Source organism: Macrobrachium rosenbergii, chromosome 10 (assembly GCF_040412425.1).
Source record: "Macrobrachium rosenbergii isolate ZJJX-2024 chromosome 10, ASM4041242v1, whole genome shotgun sequence".
Classification (NCBI taxonomy): domain Eukaryota; kingdom Metazoa; phylum Arthropoda; class Malacostraca; order Decapoda; family Palaemonidae; genus Macrobrachium; species Macrobrachium rosenbergii.
The window spans coordinates 70,719,707-70,739,706 of record NC_089750.1 but is presented as its reverse complement, the minus strand read 5'-3'; the positions used below and the strand labels follow the sequence as shown (position 1 = coordinate 70,739,706).

The window sequence follows — 20,000 nt, the reverse complement described above, 5'->3', positions numbered from 1 at the left end:
CATACACACACACACACATATATATATATATATAAATGCATATATATATATATATATATATATATATATATATATATATATATATATATACTGTATAAAACTTATCACTTACACGATTGGTCTGAGTATTTTAATACAATTAAAAACAGGACCTCATTTTAACTGGATGGTATCTAGCGGATAAATTTACATAGCAAAAGTTAAACCTTGCAACCATTCCTGAACAAATATCTACGCTAGATACCGTCCAGTTAAACTGAGGTCCTGTTATTATATATGTATATACATACATTATATAAATATATATATATATATATATATATATATATATATATATATATATATATATATATATATATATATATGAAACATATACTTCCACAAATGACACAAATGATTGAAGTCTGACCTGATGTTGACTTTAAAATAACAAGTAAAAATGCGACGAAGTTTCTTCGGCGCAATCGAGTTTTCTGTACAGTAACTAATGGTATATGAAACTTTCAGCCACGGCCCATGAAACCCAACCATGGTCTGGTGGTGGCCACCGAAAGTAGATCTATCTTTCGGTGGTCTCTGTATAATGCTGTACGAGTCGCGGCCCATAAAACTTTAACCAAAGCTCGGTGGTGGCCTATCCCATAACGTTGCCAGAAGCATGATTATGGCTAACTTTAACCTTATGGAAAATAAAAACTAGTGAACTAGAGGGTTGTAGTTTGGTATGTTTTATGACTGGAGGGTGGATGATCAACATACCAGTTTGCAGCCCTCTAGCCTCAGTAGTTTTTAAGAACTGAGGGCGGACAGAAAAAGTGTGGACGGACAGACAAAGCTGGCACAATAATTTTCTTTTACAGAAAACTAAAATTCAGAAGTCTTGGTATCTCCTCTTTTTTTTTTTATTTTCATGTGAAAATTCCTTGTATGTGTGTGTGTATTTGTACTGTTTCATCATACTGTATCTTCAGTGCCCAGGTGTTGACTTTTCTTCGAAATCTTTGGATGAAATATATGAGAGATGAATTATTAGTTATTTACATAAAATCTAAAAGATAAAATGCATCCTTATGAGGCTTTGTGCTTTATTGAAACGAATTATGCTTGCTTTTGGGGAAAGACTGAAGGCATTCTCTAACTCAAAATAACTAAATCTGGTGCTAGCTTTTGAATCAGCCTTGAAAACGAAAGATATTCCATGGCAATTCATGCACTAAGACTGAAGTTTTTGTTAGATTTCTATGAAAGTAAATACACGCCGCATTCTATTATATTCTCTGAAGCAAACAACTCTTGCAGATATGAAACAGGTTCGAAAATATAATGTCTATATTAAGGAGATCTTCGTGGCTTTATTTCAGGTGTGGTAGAAGAGGCATTTTAATGTTTTTAATTTTTTTACTTGCTAGATGTATTGATGTTTTCTCTAAAATCACACTGATTTTGCTTCCTCTGAATCCAATGAACCTTACAGCTATTTTACAGGTTTAAGAATAAAATTACGTAGTTCTTACGTTGCGGGAAAGTATTAATGTTTTGATTTTATCTTTTACTTGCTAAATGTGTCGATGCTTTCTCTAAAATCAAACTGCATCGAATGAACCTTACAGCTATTTTATAGATTTAAGAATAAAACTTAAATTTACGTAGTTCTAAAGTCGTGGGAGAGGAACTCTATCTCGACAACATCAACATCATCATCACCATCACCTTGCAGTCTGCTCCGTGTCGGCTCAAACATCACGCTGCTTCCGCTCAGTGAAGCAACTTGGGCAAACCTTGGGGCAATTAGATGGGAGCGATTGCTGATTGCTCTCGATGACCTATCTTCTTTTTTCCCCTGGACCCTCTTTCCCCTTCCTCCCCCTGTGTCTGACCCCTCCTCCTCCTCCTCCTCCTTCGTCTGACCACATGCAGGGTAGGAACGTGACCTGAGATGAACATCGATGCTACACGAACAGGCAGCGACGCCAGTAGCTCTTCTAGTCCTATATAAACCCTCGACATCGTAGGAAGCAGCATCACTTTACGACTTCCATCGATCGCCATGAACGCGAAGGTAAAACTTGAGGAGGGAATATGTTTTTTTTTAGTGGTTCGCCCGTTTTTGTTAAACTGTATGGAAATTTATTTTGCATGGTAACTGTGATAAAAGTAGCAATCTTAGCGATCTTAAAATACTGTTGAAAGTAGCATTTTTCGCGGTCTTAATATACCTGAAAGTATTTTATGTTTAAAATGTTTAGAAAATGTTCTAGCGTTAAATATCGTAAAGTAGCAAGTTTGGTGTAAGGAAATTTATTTTGCCGTGAAATACTGTTGAAAGTAGCAAATTTACCGTTCTTAAAATACAGGAAAGTAGCATTTTAAATGTTCTTGAAATACTAAACAGTAACATATTTAGCGGTCTTAGAGTACAGCCAAGTAGCAAGCTTAGTGTGTGGAAAAATGTCTATTAACCGAAAATACTGTAAAAAGTAGCATGTTTAGCGATCTTAAAGTACCGTGAAGCATGTTTTAATGGTCTGAAATACTGTCCAGTTACTCGTTTTGCAGTTTTTAAATGGTTTACTGTCCAGGTCTTAAAATACACTCGTTTTGCAGTTTTTAAGTGGTCTCGAAATACTGTCCAGTAATTTTAAATGGTCTGGAAATACTCCAGTAACAGTTTTTAAGTACTGTCCAGTAACTCGTTTTGCAGTTTTTAGTGGTCTTACTGTCCAGTAACTCGTTTTGCAGTTTTTAAGTGGTCTGGAAATACTGTCCAGTAACTCGTTTTGCAGTTTTTAAGTGGTCTGGAAATAGTCCAGTAACTCGTTTTACAGTTTTAAATGGTCTCGAAATACTGTCCAGTAACTCGTTTTGCAGTTTTTAAATGGTCTGGAAATACTGTCCAGTAACTCGTTTTGCAGTTTTTAAGTGGTCTGGAAATACTGTCCAGTAACTCGTTTTGCAGTTTTTAAGTGGTCTCGAAATACTGTCCAGTAACTCGTTTTACAGTTTTTAAATGGTCTGGAAATACTGTCCAGTAACTCGTTTTGCAGTTTTTAAGTGGTCTGGAAATACTGCGATCGTTTTAAAGTTTTTAAACCGTGTCCAGTAACTCGTTTCATGTTTTAAATTGTCTGGAAATACTGTCCAGTTACTCGTTTTGCAGTTTTTAAGTGGTCTGGAAATACTGTCCAGTAATAGTTTTTAAATGGTCTGGAAATACTGTCCAGTAACTCGTTTTGCAGTTTTTAAATGGTCTGGAAATACTGTCCAGTAACTCGTTTCGCAGTTTTTAAATGGTCTGGAAATACTGTCCAGTAACTCGTTTTGCAGTTTTTAAATGGTCTGGAAATACTGTCCAGTAACTCGTTTTGCAGTTTTTAAATGGTCTGGAAATACTGTCCAGTAACTCGTTTCGCAGTTTTTAAATGGTCTGGAAATACCAGTAACTCGTTTTAGTTTTTAAGTGGTTGGAAAAATACTCGTTTTGCAGTTTTTAAATGGTCTGGAAATATTGTCCAGTAACTCGTTTTTGCAGTTTTAAATGGTCTGGAAATACTGTCCAGTAACTCGTTTTGCAGTTTTTAAGTGGTCTGGAAATACTTCCAGTAACGTTTTCAGTTTTTAAATGGTCTGGAACTGTCCAGTAACTCGTTTACAGTTTTAAGTGGTCTGAAATACTGTCCAGTAACTCGTTTTACAGTTTTTAAGTGGTCTGGAAATACTGTCCAGTAACTCGTTTTACAGTTTTTAAATGGTCTGGAAATACTGTCCAGTAACTCGTTTTGCAGTTTTTAAGTGGTCTGGAAATACTGTCCAGTAACTCGTTTTACAGTTTTTAAATGGTCTGGAAATACTGTCCAGTAACTCGTTTCGCAGTTTTTAAATGGTCTGGAAATACTGTCCAGTAACTCGTTTTGCAGTTTTTAAGTGGTCTGGAAATACTGTCCAGTAACTCGTTTTACAGTTTTTAAATGGTCTGGAAATACTGTCCAGTAACTCGTTTTGCAGTTTTTAAATGGTCTGTAAATACTGTCCAGTAACTCGTTTTGCAGTTTTCAAAATGCCGTAAAGTACCAGATTTAGCTGCCTTTAAATACCTTAAAGTATTGTGCCTGGCTTAAGAGACTCCTGATTTCCTTCGGTGGAAAGTTGCTTCTGCTTAGCTGCGCGACAGAAAAATTCTTCTGAAATACCTAAGTGTCTTCCATTATTAAAGGAATATCTATTATTGTTTTTGGTGAAAAAAAAATTCATTTTGCTACTGTATTCTTAGCTGTTCTCAAACGTACAGCGGAACGGAAAAATGAACTTTGTTTTGGCATTGCTTTGAAGCTGATATCGAAAAAACTAATGAGGCATATCCTTTTGTTACGCGATTGCAGAGTAATCAGAAGCAGCGGTGCTTATAAAGTAATATAGTAAACTTGCTATTCATACAGCTTCTCTCTCTCTCTCTCATATATATATATATATATATATATATATATATATATATATATATATATATATATATATATATATATATATATATCATATACACACACACACACTTTCCTAACTCATCTTCCTGCTTGAGAGCAATTCCTCTGGCTGCGTTAAATTAAAGACTTCTGAAACCGAGATGCACGAACAGAGAGTCATTACTTGGAACACAAAAACCGAGAATCACCACTCTCAGCCCAGACCGGATCATTACTCGCGGGAGGGCGTCAATTTGTCCATATTTCTCCGACGACGCAGGAAGTATTGGGTGACGCTGGCTGGTTCCTGCTAGCCCTAAGGGCGCGAGATTCCTTCTACAGCAGCCTTAAGAAAGGGCGTCCTTGCGTTCGAGAGAGCACAGCCTTAAACGCCGCTTGACCTAGAACGTTTTCAAGGCTCGAGAGGTCTGTCATTAGCGGTGTTTTATTGTCGTTCTTTGTGATGAGTTCTTTTCTCTCTCTCTCTCTCTCTCTCTCTCTCTCTCTCTCTCTCTCTCTCTTCCAGGGTGAATCTGCGAACAGTTCCTGCTCGGAGGCTTAAGCGTGGTAGCCCTGTGGGATTTTTTCCAGTGTGAATTTTTTTTTTTTTTGTAGGCCGGTGCATATGTGTTCGTACAGACGTGTCCGCTTTACACAGTGGCATTGCAGTGATTTGTACTTGACAGCATTTATTCAAGGAGGCTCAAGATTTCTGTTTACCTTTATTTTTTTCTCTCTGCCTTTCCCTAAATCGTTATCTGGAAAACGATATATCTTTCAATAGAAAAATTTGAAAGTTCGTGAAAGACAGGTGAGTTTCCATTCATCTTTCGTTTAAGATGAATCTTATCATAAAATTAGTATTCAGTAAACTATTCGTCTTTGATAGAATATCTTGACTATCGTTTATATTCAACATGCATTTGTGTTAGAGGCGGTAAACATGATTGTTGTCATTCATCTTGAATAAATAAACCCTTGTTAATAAATCTAAAAAAAAAGTATAAAAAATGAAATATGAAATATCTCACCAAGAGTCTGAGCAAATATCCGAAAATGTACATGGTCCCTGAGCCTCAGTAATGTATATAATTCTACTGCAGATGTACCTTAGTTAAAACCGTGAAATATACATCTTATGTGAGCAAGAATGTGAGTGCCAAGCATCAGCAAATGTCGTGGATCACTATAGACAAACGTGTAAAGAATTTCGGAAATTACCAGTGCTTAGAATGAACAAGTAAAAAATGCGCCCAAGTTTCTTCGGCGCAGTCGGGTTTTCTGTACAGCGCATAATCAAGGCCACCGAAAATAGATCTATCTTTAGGTGGTCTCGGTATAACGCTGTATGAGCCGCGGCCCATGAAACTCTCAGGCGGCCGTGGTGGCCTCTGTTGTTGCGTTGCCAGAAGCACGATTATGGCTGACTTTAACCTTAAATAAATTAAAAACTACTGAGGCTAGAGGGCTGCAATTTGGTATGATTATTGAAGGGTGGATGGTCAACATACCAGTTTGCAGCCCTCTAGCCTCAGTAATTTTTAAGATCTGAGGGCGGACAGAAAAAGTGCGGACAGGAAAAATTACGGACAGAATAAAGTGCGGACGGACAGAAAACTAAACTGGAATGTTGATATAACTGTTCGTATGAAATTTCTTTTTTAAAAAATGTCGTGTAATTTGATTTAGTCAAATTTCTTATTAGAAAGCTGGGGCTAATATCTGACACAGTTTTCGTCACGTGGTCAAATTTCGTAGAACTAATCGACAAAGAGTGATGTTTGAAACAGGTGGTGTCATGCCAAAAAATGTCGCACTGATAAACGAAAAAGGGCACTGTTTGACACAGGTGGTGTTATGTAGCCAAATTTCGCATAAGTAAACGGAAAATAATAATAGCAGCGGCAATACTAGTAGGAACACTAAATAGTAATCATAGTAGCAGCAATAATAGCTGCTGAAAATATAAATAAGTAAATAAATAAATACACACACACACACATATATATATATATTTATATATAGTTATATATAGATATATATATATATATATATACTTACATATATGCATATATATATATATATATATATATATATATATATATATATATATATACACACACACATATATATATATATATATATATATATATATATATATATATATATATATATATATATATATATATATATATATATACAAGGTAACACTACCACATTAAGTGACTTCTCTCCTGCAGGTTGTGCTTCTTGTATGCTGGGCTGCTTTGGCCTCCTGCAGTCGACCTTCGTATCGACCCCCACCTCGACCTACCTACAGTCCACCCCAGCCTGCCTACCAACCCCAGTCCCAACCTACGCTCCCCCCCAGCCCCTCTACCGACCCCCAGCCCCCTCTACCGACCCCCAACCCACCTACGACGACGGCTCCTCTGAAGAGAAAGAGGTGAGGAGATTTGGGTCCTTCCTTTACGGTTATTATGCATGTATATATGTATATATATATACATTCATATGTATGTATACATTATTATTGGTTTTGTTATTGCAATTATTATGTGCTAAAACTTTCAGTTCTTGCTGCGCCACATATACTGTGCAATCAGTTATTTATCATTAATATATTATTATTGCTTTTGTTATTGCAATTATTATGAGTGCTAAAACTTTCAGTTCTTGCTTCGCCCCATATACTGTGCAATCAGTTATTTATCACTGATAAATCGTTATTATTTTTTATTGCAATTGTTATGATTGATCATTCATTAAGTTCTTTCTACGCCATATATACTGTCCAATCAGTTATTCATCATTAATAAATAATTTATGCTTTCGTTATTGCAATGATTATGACTGCTCATTATTTCAGTTCTTGCTATGTCATATAATTTGGAATTAGCTATTCATAATTATTATGACTGCTAATTCTATCAGTCCTCGCTACGCCACATACACCGCGCAATCAGTTATTAATCCTCCTCAATATTTACAGAAAGGCGAACCCTACGAATTCGAGTACTCCGTCGAGGACCCCTACAAAGGACTCGAATTCGGCCACAATTCGGAATCGGACGGTAACGTCGTGACCGGCGAGTACCACGTCCTCCTCCCCGACGGTCGCACTCAGACCGTCTCGTACACCGCCGATCACTACAACGGATACCAGGCCGAGGTCACTTACGAGGGCGAAGCCCAGTACCCTGAACCACAGCAGTATGCACCACCACAACAGCAATATTCACAACCTCCGCAACAGCAGTATTCACAACCTCCACAACAGCAGTATTCACAACCTCCGCAACAGCAGTATTCACAACCTCCAAAACAACAGTATTCAAAACCCCCTCGGCCCCGTTACCAAAAACCTAAGCCTCAGAAGCCTCGCAACAGGTATCAGCCTCCGACCCCAACTTACGGTTAAAATAACCGCTCTCATAGAAAATGGGAATTGAAGGGGGTGTTGTAACATTTATTTATGGTAAATATTTACAGTGATTTCATCAGGGTTTCTGTAGTTTCTGGTTGATTTTTTGGTTCATTATTTAAGTAGTAATTCACACAATTCACTGAATTCGAAAGGATACTTCTTTACATTTACAAAACGGTAAATTTTAACTAAACATAAAATTAAATTAAACACAAACAACTAAAATTGTAGCGAGTAATTTTACACTTCCTTTGTTTGGCTTACACTTATCAGGTAGGATTAATTTATGTATACTTATAAATCTTCGAACACCATTTTCTTAAGTTTTTCAATGGCTCATTATAAATCTCAGAACACCGAGAATATTGTCATACCATTTTCTTAAAAGTTTTCATTGGACTTATTATAAATCTTCGAACAACGAGAATATTGTCACACCATTTTCTTAAATTTTTCAATGGACTTTTTCATCTATTCCCTGCAGACTATAATTTATTTCGCGAAAAACATTTCTCTTGAAATTCCATAAATAATTGCACGATTTTCTGGAAACATTTCAGCCAATGCAGTAGAAAAATAGAGCTTTTTCGTGGTCGGCGGAAATGGAGTTCAGACGATAAAGTCCATCTGGTGACTTAAATTACAAATAAAACGGAGATTATACGTCATTTTGTATGTACCTTATTTCGCTTTATGTATGAAAGAGGTCGTAGGAATAAAAATAAATGCCAATCATTATGATGGTTTTTTTCTATTCGACATTGAAAATGAGCGAGACTGGAAAAGATATTATGTGATGTCCTAAGGTTATGAACTGCTTAAAATAAAAAAGAAATGGGTCTTTATAGAAACAGAAATTGTTTTGATCACTTACTGGAAATAACAATTCAAGCATGTTACTTTGATATAAAGTCTTTGAAGCACTGCAGTGATAGTGCTTCTTAAATTCCAGTGTTCATTGTTGTCAGATCTCTGCATTTCTGACGTCGGAAAATAATTATGTGTTGACTTTTTTTTTTTATTTCGAGTGTCTTTTTATATTTTCTTGAGAATTATTTCACATTTATTGCAAAGTAAAATATAGAAATGGTTACAAATCTCTCTCTCTCTCTCTCTCTAACAAACAAGCACTGAAACACACCTAAGAATAATTAATGATGGTTTAGTTTGAATCCTCTCTTTCTTATAAGTCGAAAACACCCATCAGTCAGGGACGTCCAACCCCATGCCCGTGGGCCAAAAGTGGCCCGTTTGATTTTGAAAGTGGCCCGCTAGAGAGAAATAAGTAAAAGTATATTTCTCTCTTTGTTATACATACATACACACGGGTGGCCCGCATGGCTTTTTGTTTTTTCTCAAGAGTGGCCCTCAGACTAAACAACTTGGATGGCCCTGCCATCAGTGAATTAGGCACTGACGACTGTTTCGCCTTACGTCACGGAAAAGTTGGAAAGAATTTTTTGTTCTCTTTTTCACAAAAACGTGCACTCTGGGATAGTAACTAACCAAACAGATGAATGTGCAATCATATTTAAGAGGAGACAGAGCTTATCAAATGGTCCTAAGTCTGACTCCCAATTTTTTAAAAAAACGAGGAAAAGAAACATTCTTAGTTGAAGAATGCCTCCATAGCATATTTGATAATACTTTTATTAACAAAGCCTCTTTTCATTACGACTGTTTTCGTCATTATCAGATGGATATATCATAAAATTATCATTATTAATAATCAGACGATTAACTCAGTTCATATGGAACAAGCCCACCAAAGAGGCCATTGACTTGAAATTCAAGCTTCCAAAGAATATGGTGTTCAGCAGAAAGAAGTAACAAAAGGTAATGGGAAATACAGAAAGAAGAGACCATTTATTAAAAAAAGATGAAAATAAATTAACAAGTTAATAAATAAATAGTTAAAAATATGAGTCAATTACTAAAATACAAGAAGAATTTTATAAGGGTATCAATCATGAATTTGAAACCTCGAACGCGCTTCGGCTTGGAGCTAGACAGCCATACTGAACGCAACTCGAAGGTGACTACATTATTATAACCTTACTGAACGCGACCAGCCGAGAACGTAAACACCGAAGGTCAGATTTCCCAGATTCAGGAATTACCGCCAGGAATTACCGTCGCGTTTCCTCGCTTCTTCTGACGGCGCTTTCGGCTCCGGTAATTGCATCCGGAATTACACGTCAGAGACGATTTACCGGATTTTTTTTTCACCAGTAATTATACTTTATTCTTACTTTAAAATCAACCGGCTGTCGCTCCTGGCTATAAGGCGTGATTAACCGGATGTTTACTTTGGGCTTCAAATACGAAACGTGTTTTTACCGCCGTCAACGAAGGCGGACGGAGGTTATGATTTAAACATGTTTGTCTGTCTGTTTTTCGTGTCTGTCTGCCTGTGTACAAAACGTCCTAGAAAGTTATAGCTGAATTTCAGCGGAAATTTTGTCTGTCTACAAAACATCTCAGAAAGGTATAGCTGAAATACGACCGATGTTTTGGCCATAGTCCAGATACAGAGAGATTCATATTTTTTTTTTTTTAACCTGACTACATTGGCGGAGAGATTTATATATTTTGTTCTTTTCAATTTTTAATTAGGAAATTGAATTATCAAGCACTGTAGTAACAGTGACTTTCAAATAAAGAAAAGCAAATTGAAATGCTGATCTATCGTAAAAATCTGTTTATTCGTCAGCTAAAATCACGTGAACCAATAATTTGCATAAATCTCTATACAAAAAGCCAAAGTGCACATACACACACACACACACAGTGTATATATATATATATATATATATATATATATATATATATATATATATATATATATATATATATATATATATATATATATATATATATATATATTAGTATGTAACAACGACAGCCTGAGGGTAATAAACGTCATGTACAGACTTAACCGTCCTCCAGCCCGGGCTCAGACTGTATCTCACCACTGGTCCCTGTATAGGTATGGAGAATGAAGGTAGCTTGGTCTGAGGGTCGTGACGGTACGTAACGTCCATAGGGTCAGGACTTGTTATTTCCACCCTCTCGTATATTACAGACATTTCTGATCCTCTCGTATATTACAGACATTTCTGATGGCTTGAGTGCAATAATAAGAAAGTAAAAACACGTTACAACTGATATAAATCTATAATGATCGTCATAAGAATAAAAAAAACCTGTTGTAGGCTACAAAAATTTCACATGCTACTTCAGATGAGTTGGAAGACTCAGACCTAATTGGGTGAGAGCTATGAGATGGGAGGCTGGAGATGAGTGGAGATTTGTGGAAGAAAAAGCACAGGAAAGACCTGAATGGTGGGATTTCAAAGAGGTTCCTTTGCGTTACGCAGCGTTGAAGGCGATAATAATAATAATAATAATAATAATAATAATAATAATAATAATAATAATAATAATAATAATAATGATTTTGTAAACAACCTCTTGCCCAACCTTTCCTGTTTATCGTATTGGTGTTGACACTTACTACGAATATTATTATAAAAATAATATCGTTATCCTGTCATATAAAGATTAAATTAAATCCAAGCTATGTATATTAATTGCCGAAGGAATAACAAGCGAAAGGAAAGTGTTACGCAGGCTTTTAGTGGAAGCTGTTTGAAACCTTCCGAATATTTATCGAAAAGAATAATTATAAACCGAGGATATTTGAGCCTTTTTTTAAAAAGAGGGGTTCCAATAGTATCTACCCCCTCTGTATTTCATTCTGACGCAATACCTCACTGCAACGCACTGCTACAGAAAAGGTTCATTAGTTTACTATTTTTTTTTTATAATATTGCAAAATAAGTTTGGAAGTGTAGCCATGCACAGGTGCTCAGAAACCTTTCGAGTTACATATGTCCTTTTACGATAAATGTTTTTTTTAAGATTAATTAATTGGTCACAAGTCCGATTTCCTTTACTCTCAGTTACCGATTTCGTTGACGACCATAACCACCGCGACGGTAGATAAAAATAAAAAAGAATAAAATTCGAGTCTTTTTCTTCGATATTATTGAGATGCTCTATTGTATAAGGCATTTTTTTTATTAATCATTTTGTCTTAGAGATTAATTCTTTTCCACTTTCTAGGCGAGTTCTTCTCTAATAAGAAAGGGTCTGTTCAGCATGGCTCTATTCAAAACTAGTTTCTGAACACTGCGACGCCAGATAAAAAAAGAATAAAATTAGAGTCTTTTTCTTCGATATTTTTGAGATGCTGTATTGCACAAGGCATTTTTTTTATTAATCATTTTGTCTTAGAGATTAATTCTTTTCCACTTTCTAGGCGAGTTCTTCTCTAATAAGAAAGGCTCCATTCAAAACTAGTTTCTGAAGGCGTGACCGTCTTTTCTTGAGCCATTTCACTGGACTATGTGAAAGCGTGATGGATATATGCATACAGTTAACCTATATATATATATATATATATATATATATATATATATATATATATATATATATATATATATATAGTATATATATGTATATATACGTATATATATATATATATATATACAGTATATGTATATGTACGTATATATATATATATATATATATATATATATATATATATATATATATATATTATATATATATATATATAAATATATATATATATATATATATATATATATATATATATATATATATATATATATATATATATATATGCGTGTATAGTGTACATACTCACACATGCAGGCACTCATAGATATACATCTATGGAATCTGAAAGTTCCTATCGGAGCAAATTTCACAAGGAAACATGAACTGAGATAAGAAAAAATAAAAGTGCATGAAAATTACTTATAACAAAAAAAAAAAAGAAAGAAAAGAAGAAACCGACAAAGAGAGAGAGAGAGAGAGAGAGAGAGAGAGAGAGAGAGAGAGAGAGAGAGAGAGAGAACCAACTGATAACAACGAGATAAACTTACGAACAAGCAGTTCATGAAGACAGGTAGGGTCAAATTGACAGTTCGCTGACCACGACTCCCATTAAAATATGAAAAAAACGCCACAAAGTTTTAAAACTCCGGAAATCTGTGGAAATGTAATGCGTGCTGTGTGTGTAGATCTATGTCTAGCCTGTACTGGTTCAGTCTTACATTTATCGTAGAGGCACGAGTACTGTTTTTTTTTTTATTAAAACATGAATTATATTGTAATGTACAGTACCTATACGTCCTTTAAGTTTATTGGTTAAATTATATTTTATATTTTTTTTTAGCTTACCGGTAGCTCATGTGACACTTGATGGCAATAATAATAATAATAATAATAATAATAATAATAATAATAATAATAATAATAATAATAATAATACGAATTATAATAAGTTTTATATGGTAAGATTATTATTATTATTATTATCGTTATTATTATTATTATCATTACTATTATTATTATTATTATTATTATTATTATTATTATTATTATTATTATTATTATTATTATTATTATTACATCCCTTAAATTTATCGATCAATTCTATCTTACATTTTTTACATTACCTGTAGTTCATATGTCACTTGATGGCAATAATAATAATAATAATAATAATAATAATAATAATAATAATAATAATAATAATAATAATAATGACATGAACTCTAATAAGTTTTATATGGTAAGATTATTATTATTATTATTATTATTATTATTATTATTATTATTATTATTATTATTATTATTATTATTATTATTATTATTAATCTCTCGCTTTACGTCCCTTAAATTTTTGATCAATTGCATCTTATTATTGTTTTTTTATCTTACTGTTGGTTCATGTGTCACTTGATGGCAATAAGAATAAAATAATAATAATAGTGACATGAACTATATGTTTTAAATGGTAAGATTATTATTATTATTATTATTATTATTATTATTATTATTATTATTATTATTATTAATCTCTCTCCTATTCCTTTTTTCCTCTACCTTTGATGACACTTAGTATTTAGGTACCTTGAGGTTGCTGATTACATTCCAAACTCTAGTTTACTTTGAAGTATCTTTACCAAGGTCGCAGGTCAATTTCAAGGTCAAATTACAAAACGAAGCCTATTGGAGTAAGGGATATTTTACTACAACAGTTCTCCTAGTATTTTAATAATTAAATTTTTGTCTATTTATTTATTAATCTGTTAATTACCTTCTGTTACTTCTTTCTAGGAAACACCGTATTCTTAGGAAGCTAGAATTTCAAGTCAGTGGCCCTTTGGTGGGCTTGTTCCATTGTTCATCTTCTGAATAATAATAATAATAATAATAATAATAATAATAATAATAATAATAATAATAATAATAATAATAATAAAAATAATAATATTTGGAAGCTTGAATTTCAAGTTGGCCCCTTTGGTGGGCTTGTTCCATATGAATAGGGTTCATCTTCTGAATAATAATAATAATAATAATAATAATAATAATAATAATAATAATAATAATAATAATAATAATAATAATATTTGGAAGCTAGGATTTCAAGTCAGTGGCCCCTTTAGTGGGATTGTTCCATATGAAAATGGTTCATCTTCTGAATAATAATAATAATAATAATAATAATAATAATAATAATAATAATAATAATAATAATAATAATAATAATAATAATATTTGGAAGCTTGAATTTCAAGTCAGTGGCCCCTTTGGTGGGATTGTTCCCGTATGAAAATGGTTTGTCTTCTGAATAATAATAATAATAATAATAATAATAATAATAATAATAATAATAATAATAATATTTGGAAGCTACGATTTCAAGTCAGTGGCCCCTTGGTGGGCTTGGAATAGGGTTCATCTTCTGAATAATAATAATAATAATAATAATAATAATAATAATAATAATAATAATAATAATATTTGGAAGCTAGGATTTCAAGTCATGGGCTTGTTCCATATGAAAGGGTTATCTTCTGAATAATAATAATAATAATAATAATAATAATAATAATAATAATAATAATAATATTTGGAAGCTAGGATTTCAAGTCAGTGGCCCCGTTAGTGGGATTGTTCCTTATGAAAATGGTTCATCTTCTGAATAATAATAATAATATAATAATAATAATAATAATAATAATAATAATAATAATAATAATAATATTTGGAAGCTAGAATTTCAAGTCAGTGGCCCCTTTGGTGGGATTGTTCCGTATGAAAATGGTTTGTCTTCTGAATAATAATAATAATAATAATAATAATAATAATAATAATAATAATAATATTTGGAAGCTACGATTTCAAGTCAGTGGCCCCTTTGGTGGGCTTGTTCCATACGAATAGGGTTCATCTTCTGAATAATAATAATAATAATAATAATAATAATAATAATAATAATAATAATAATAATATTTGGAAGCTACGATTTCAAGTCAGTGGTCCCTTTGGTGGGCTTGTTCCATATGAATAGGGTTCATCTTCTGAATAATAATAATAATAATAATAATAATAATAATAATAATAATAATAATAATAATAATAATAATAATATTTGGAAGCTAGGATTTCAAGTCAGTGGCCCCTTTGGTGGGCTTGTTCCATATGAATAGGGTTCATCTTCTGAATAATAATAATAATAATAATAATAATAATAATAATAATAATAATAATAATAATAATAATATTTGGAAGCTACGATTTCAAGTCAGTGGCCCCTTTGGTGGGCTTGTTCCATACGAATAGGGTTCATCTTCTGAATAATAATAATAATAATAATAATAATAATAATAATAATAATAATAATAATAATAATAATAATAATTGGAAGCTACGATTTCTGGCCCCTTTGGTGGGCTTGTTCCATACGAATAGGGTTCATCTTCTGAATAATAATAATAATAATAATAATAATAATAATAATAATAATAATAATAATAATAATAATAATAATAATAATAATAATAATAATAATTGGAAGCTACGATTTCAAGTCAGTGGCCCCTTTAGTGGGATTGTTCCTTATGAATAGGGTTCATCTTCTGAATAATAATAATAATAATAATAATAATAATAATAATAATAATAAGCTAGAATTTCAAGCCAGTGGCCCCTTTGGTGGAAAATACGAATAAGTTCATCTTCTGAATAATAATAATAATAATAATAATAATAATAATAATAATAATAAACGATTTCAAGTCATGGCCCCTTTGGTGGGCTTGTTCCATATGAATAGGTTCATCTTCTGAATAATAATAATAATAATAATAATAATAATAATAATAATAATAATAATAATAATAATAATAATAATAATAATATTTGGAAGCTAGGATTTCAAGTCAGTGGCCCCTTTGGTGGGCTTGTTCCATACGAATAGGGTTCATCTTCTGAATAATAATAATAATAATAATAATAATAATAATAATAATAATAATAATAATAATAATAATAAAGCTACGATTTCAAGTCAGTGGCCCCTTTGGTGGGCTTGTTCCATACGAATAGGGTTCATCTTCTGAATAATAATAATAATAATAATAATAATAATAATAATAATAATAATAATAATAATAATAATAATAATTACGATTTCAAGTCAGTGGCCCCTTTAGTGGGATTGTTCCTTATGAATAGGGTTCATCTTCTGAATAATAATAATAATAATAATAATAATAATAATAATAATAATAATAATAATAATAATAATAATAATAATAATAATATTTGGAAGCTAGAATTTCAAGCCAGTGGCCCCTTTGGTGGGCTTGTTCCATACGAATAGGGTTCATCTTCTGAATAATAATAATAATAATAATAATAATAATAATAATAATAATATTTGGAAGCTACGATTTCAAGTCAGTGGCCCCTTTGGTGGGCTTGTTCCATATGAATAGGGTTCATCTTCTGAATAATAATAATAATAATAATAATAATAATAATAATAATAATAATAATAATAATAATAATAATAATAATAATATTTGGAAGCTAGGATTTCAAGTCAGTGGCCCCTTTGGTGGGCTTGTTCCATACGAATAGGGTTCATCTTCTGAATAATAATAATAATAATAATAATAATAATAATAATAATAATAATAATAATAATAATAATATTTGGAAGCTAGAATTTCAAGTCAGTGGCCCCTTTGGTGGGCTTGTTCCATATGAATAGGGTTCATCTTCTGAATAATGATATTAATAATATCGTGAAGTTTTCTTCGAATTCTTTGCTTGTTGTCCCTTTTAAAACACTACTGTTCATGCAGTTAAGCTGTATTACCATTTTACCAATTCCACAAAGAAAATATTCATCGTTACCAATGACTTCAAAACGCTTTTAACAAAATGATAATGTTACAATGTTTCTCATCAAGCGCCTAGTTCCTCATTGGACGGGTCGATATCGTACTCGGCTAGCACTCTGCTAGGCCCGCGTTCGATTCTCCAATGAAGAATTAGAGGAATTTATTTCTGGTGTCAGAAATTCATTTCTCGGTATAATGTGGTTCGGATTCCACAATAAGCTGTAGGTCCCGTTGCTAGGTAACCATTTGGTTCTTAGCCACGTAAAATAACTCTAATCCTTCGGGCCAGCCCTCTCTAGGAGAGCTGTTAATCAGCTCAGTGATCTGGTTAAACTAAGGTATGCTTAACCTCTCATCAAGTACCAATTGCATCATAGGATACTGTTGATAGGAATTAATATGCTCGAATCTAAACCCAGTTTAAAAATAGTTACAAAATGTTACCGAATTTAACCCAGTTCATAAATACAATTTAAAAATGTTAGAATGGAAATGCAGAATGCTTTCTATATATTTCTAATAACGAAGAGATGGTGTGCATGACAGCTGCTTTCACTTTGGACAGAAAGGAAAGACTTCTTTGAGTGATATGAATTCGTGAATTGCATGATGCCTTGTGCCGATATGACATGAATTCATGTCTCTCTCTCTCGCACACAATTTATACGTATGTATGTGTGTATATATATATTATATATATATATATATATATATATATATATATATTTGGTAATATTGTCTAATAATATTCCTCCATAATCATAGAATATATATGTATACATATATATACATACATGTATATATATGTATACATACATACATATACTATATATATGTATGTATACATATATACAAATGAATACGGAGGAATATTATTAGACAATGCTACCAAACTCTTACGAGCATTTGATTATATTTTTTCGCATGGAATTCTCAACTTCCTGATTTCTTTAACCTGGACACGTTTAATGTCCAGTAACCCAATACTCTCAAAGAAGATATATACTATAATTATATATATGTATATATATACATATGTATGTACGTATACATGAGATTCAGCCTCTTTGGAAGTATGTGGTCTTATGTGGTTTGTCCAAAGTCCGGGAGATTCAAATTTAAACATTTCTTTTGGGAACATAAAGTTCACCCACAAAGGAACATACAAAAAGTGAAGAAAACAGGAGTTAACAATTATACCACTAAGATTCATTACAGGTATTGTTTACTTACATACACAAGAACACACACACCCACACATGTATAAATATATATATATATATATATATATATATATATATATATATATATATATATATATATATATATATATATATTATGTATGTATGTATGTATATGCATGTATGTATGTATGTATGCATGTATACAAATATATCAAGACTAAATCTTTGTCTTACTGTTATTCCTTTATTACCTTTTTTTTTATTGTACTATAATACATCCGCATAGTGTAGGCAGACCTTATACACAAAGATCATATCGTTGTCATGAAAACAAAATAATTTTCAAATAATATTCACAGCGAAGTATATTTGAAAATCTCAGAAAAGACGAGCTACTCATAAGACAAATTTTGTGGGTTGTATAGTAAAGTACATCGCAAAAGTCAGCATGAAACGTCATTGTATCAAAACAGCATGAGATGGGATGCGTAGCTTGCATAATGTATGCTGACTATTTATATGTTGCAAAGTATCAGCTGCCTTGATGTAATATGGCCGCTGCTTTCTTTCCCACTTACTAGGCTGATTCACACTATACCATCACGTCACCGACACATCACGTCACGTCACATCACCGTCCCATCAACCGCGCCTTGTATTCACACTATCCATCACGATCCCGTCCAGTTCGTGCCCAACCTCCCAATAGTCATGGCGCCTCACAAATTTTTAGCGTTAGAAACTTGCATTAAGCTCCGTCACGTCACGTCAGAATATTCTTTCCAAGAAAACGTATCGTGATGTGACGGTGGGTGCCGTGTGCTTGATGGTGACGTGACGTGATGGTGTGAACATGCCCATTTGACGTGACGTGATGTGTCGGTGACGTGATGTTGTAATGTGAATCAGTCATGACACGACACTTGAAGCATGCGAATGTAATGTTTCAGGATCACCCAGAGACGTCGTATTATTAAGTCCTTTATTCCTCACACCATTGGACTGTGGAACAGCCTCCCAGAGGATGTCGCGTAATTGGAACGCCAGAATTTCAAGCGAAAATGCAATGCATTACTACCCTAATACTATTCTTCTTGCATTTTAACACAATTTTATTTATTTACCTATTTACTAATTTATTTTTTCTTTTTTGATAAGTGGGATCTCTACTTTCTGTATTTCACTTTACTTCCTCTTACTTCTTGAATTTCAAGTCGGTGGCCCATTTGGTGGGCTTGTTCCATACGAATAGGTCTCATCTACCGAATAATAATAATAATAATAATAATAATAATAATAATAATAATAATAATAATAATAATAATAATAATAATAATAATACACATTAAAGCACATGTGCACATTCTCACAAAACATGATTCACACCATTTGAATCTTACCCTATTTGGGCTGACCAGAAATGGCATAAGGCCCAAGACACAAAAAAAGGATTAACCCAGTTTCGACCTCTCATGGAATAAGCACCAATTTTGTTCACGTTAGTCACTTTTTTTTTTTTACTGTACCTTGTTGTTTTCCTGTTACGCAAGAGAGGGCGTACTGTTGTTTAGCTGATGGCTTTCTGATGGCAGCTTTGTAGAAACCGCTTGCGGTCACTGGGGCGGTCAGCGAGGATATGTGA

At 32.8% G+C, this 20,000-nt stretch overlaps 2 protein-coding genes across 2 annotated transcripts in view; one reads left to right on the top strand and one right to left on the bottom strand.

The window, feature by feature from the left end:
- Window positions 1-20,000, bottom strand: part of LOC136842825 (kinetochore protein Spc25-like) — a 517,729-nt gene that overhangs the window by 41,044 nt on the left and 456,685 nt on the right. The window lies entirely within an intron of this gene.
- Window positions 1,819-8,930, top strand: LOC136842380 (cuticle protein 8-like). Its single transcript, XM_067109636.1, has 3 exons — window positions 1,819-1,918; window positions 6,695-6,900; window positions 7,447-8,930. The coding sequence occupies exons 1-3, from the start codon at window positions 1,819-1,821 to the stop codon at window positions 7,873-7,875; spliced, it is 735 nt and encodes a 244-aa protein (XP_066965737.1). The 3' UTR covers window positions 7,876-8,930.

What these genes read in the sequence shown, in the direction of transcription:
- LOC136842380 (XM_067109636.1), top strand. Translation starts at nt 1,819, where the DNA reads ATGACCTATCTTCTTTTTTCCCCTGGACCCTCTTTCCCCTTCCTCCCC. An exon ending in TTCGTCTGACCACATGCAGG is followed by an intron (nt 1,919 to 6,694) that starts GTAGGAACGTGA and finishes TCTCTCCTGCAG; the next exon opens with GTTGTGCTTCTTGTATGCTG. An exon ending in GCTCCTCTGAAGAGAAAGAG is followed by an intron (nt 6,901 to 7,446) that starts GTGAGGAGATTT and finishes CAATATTTACAG; the next exon opens with AAAGGCGAACCCTACGAATT.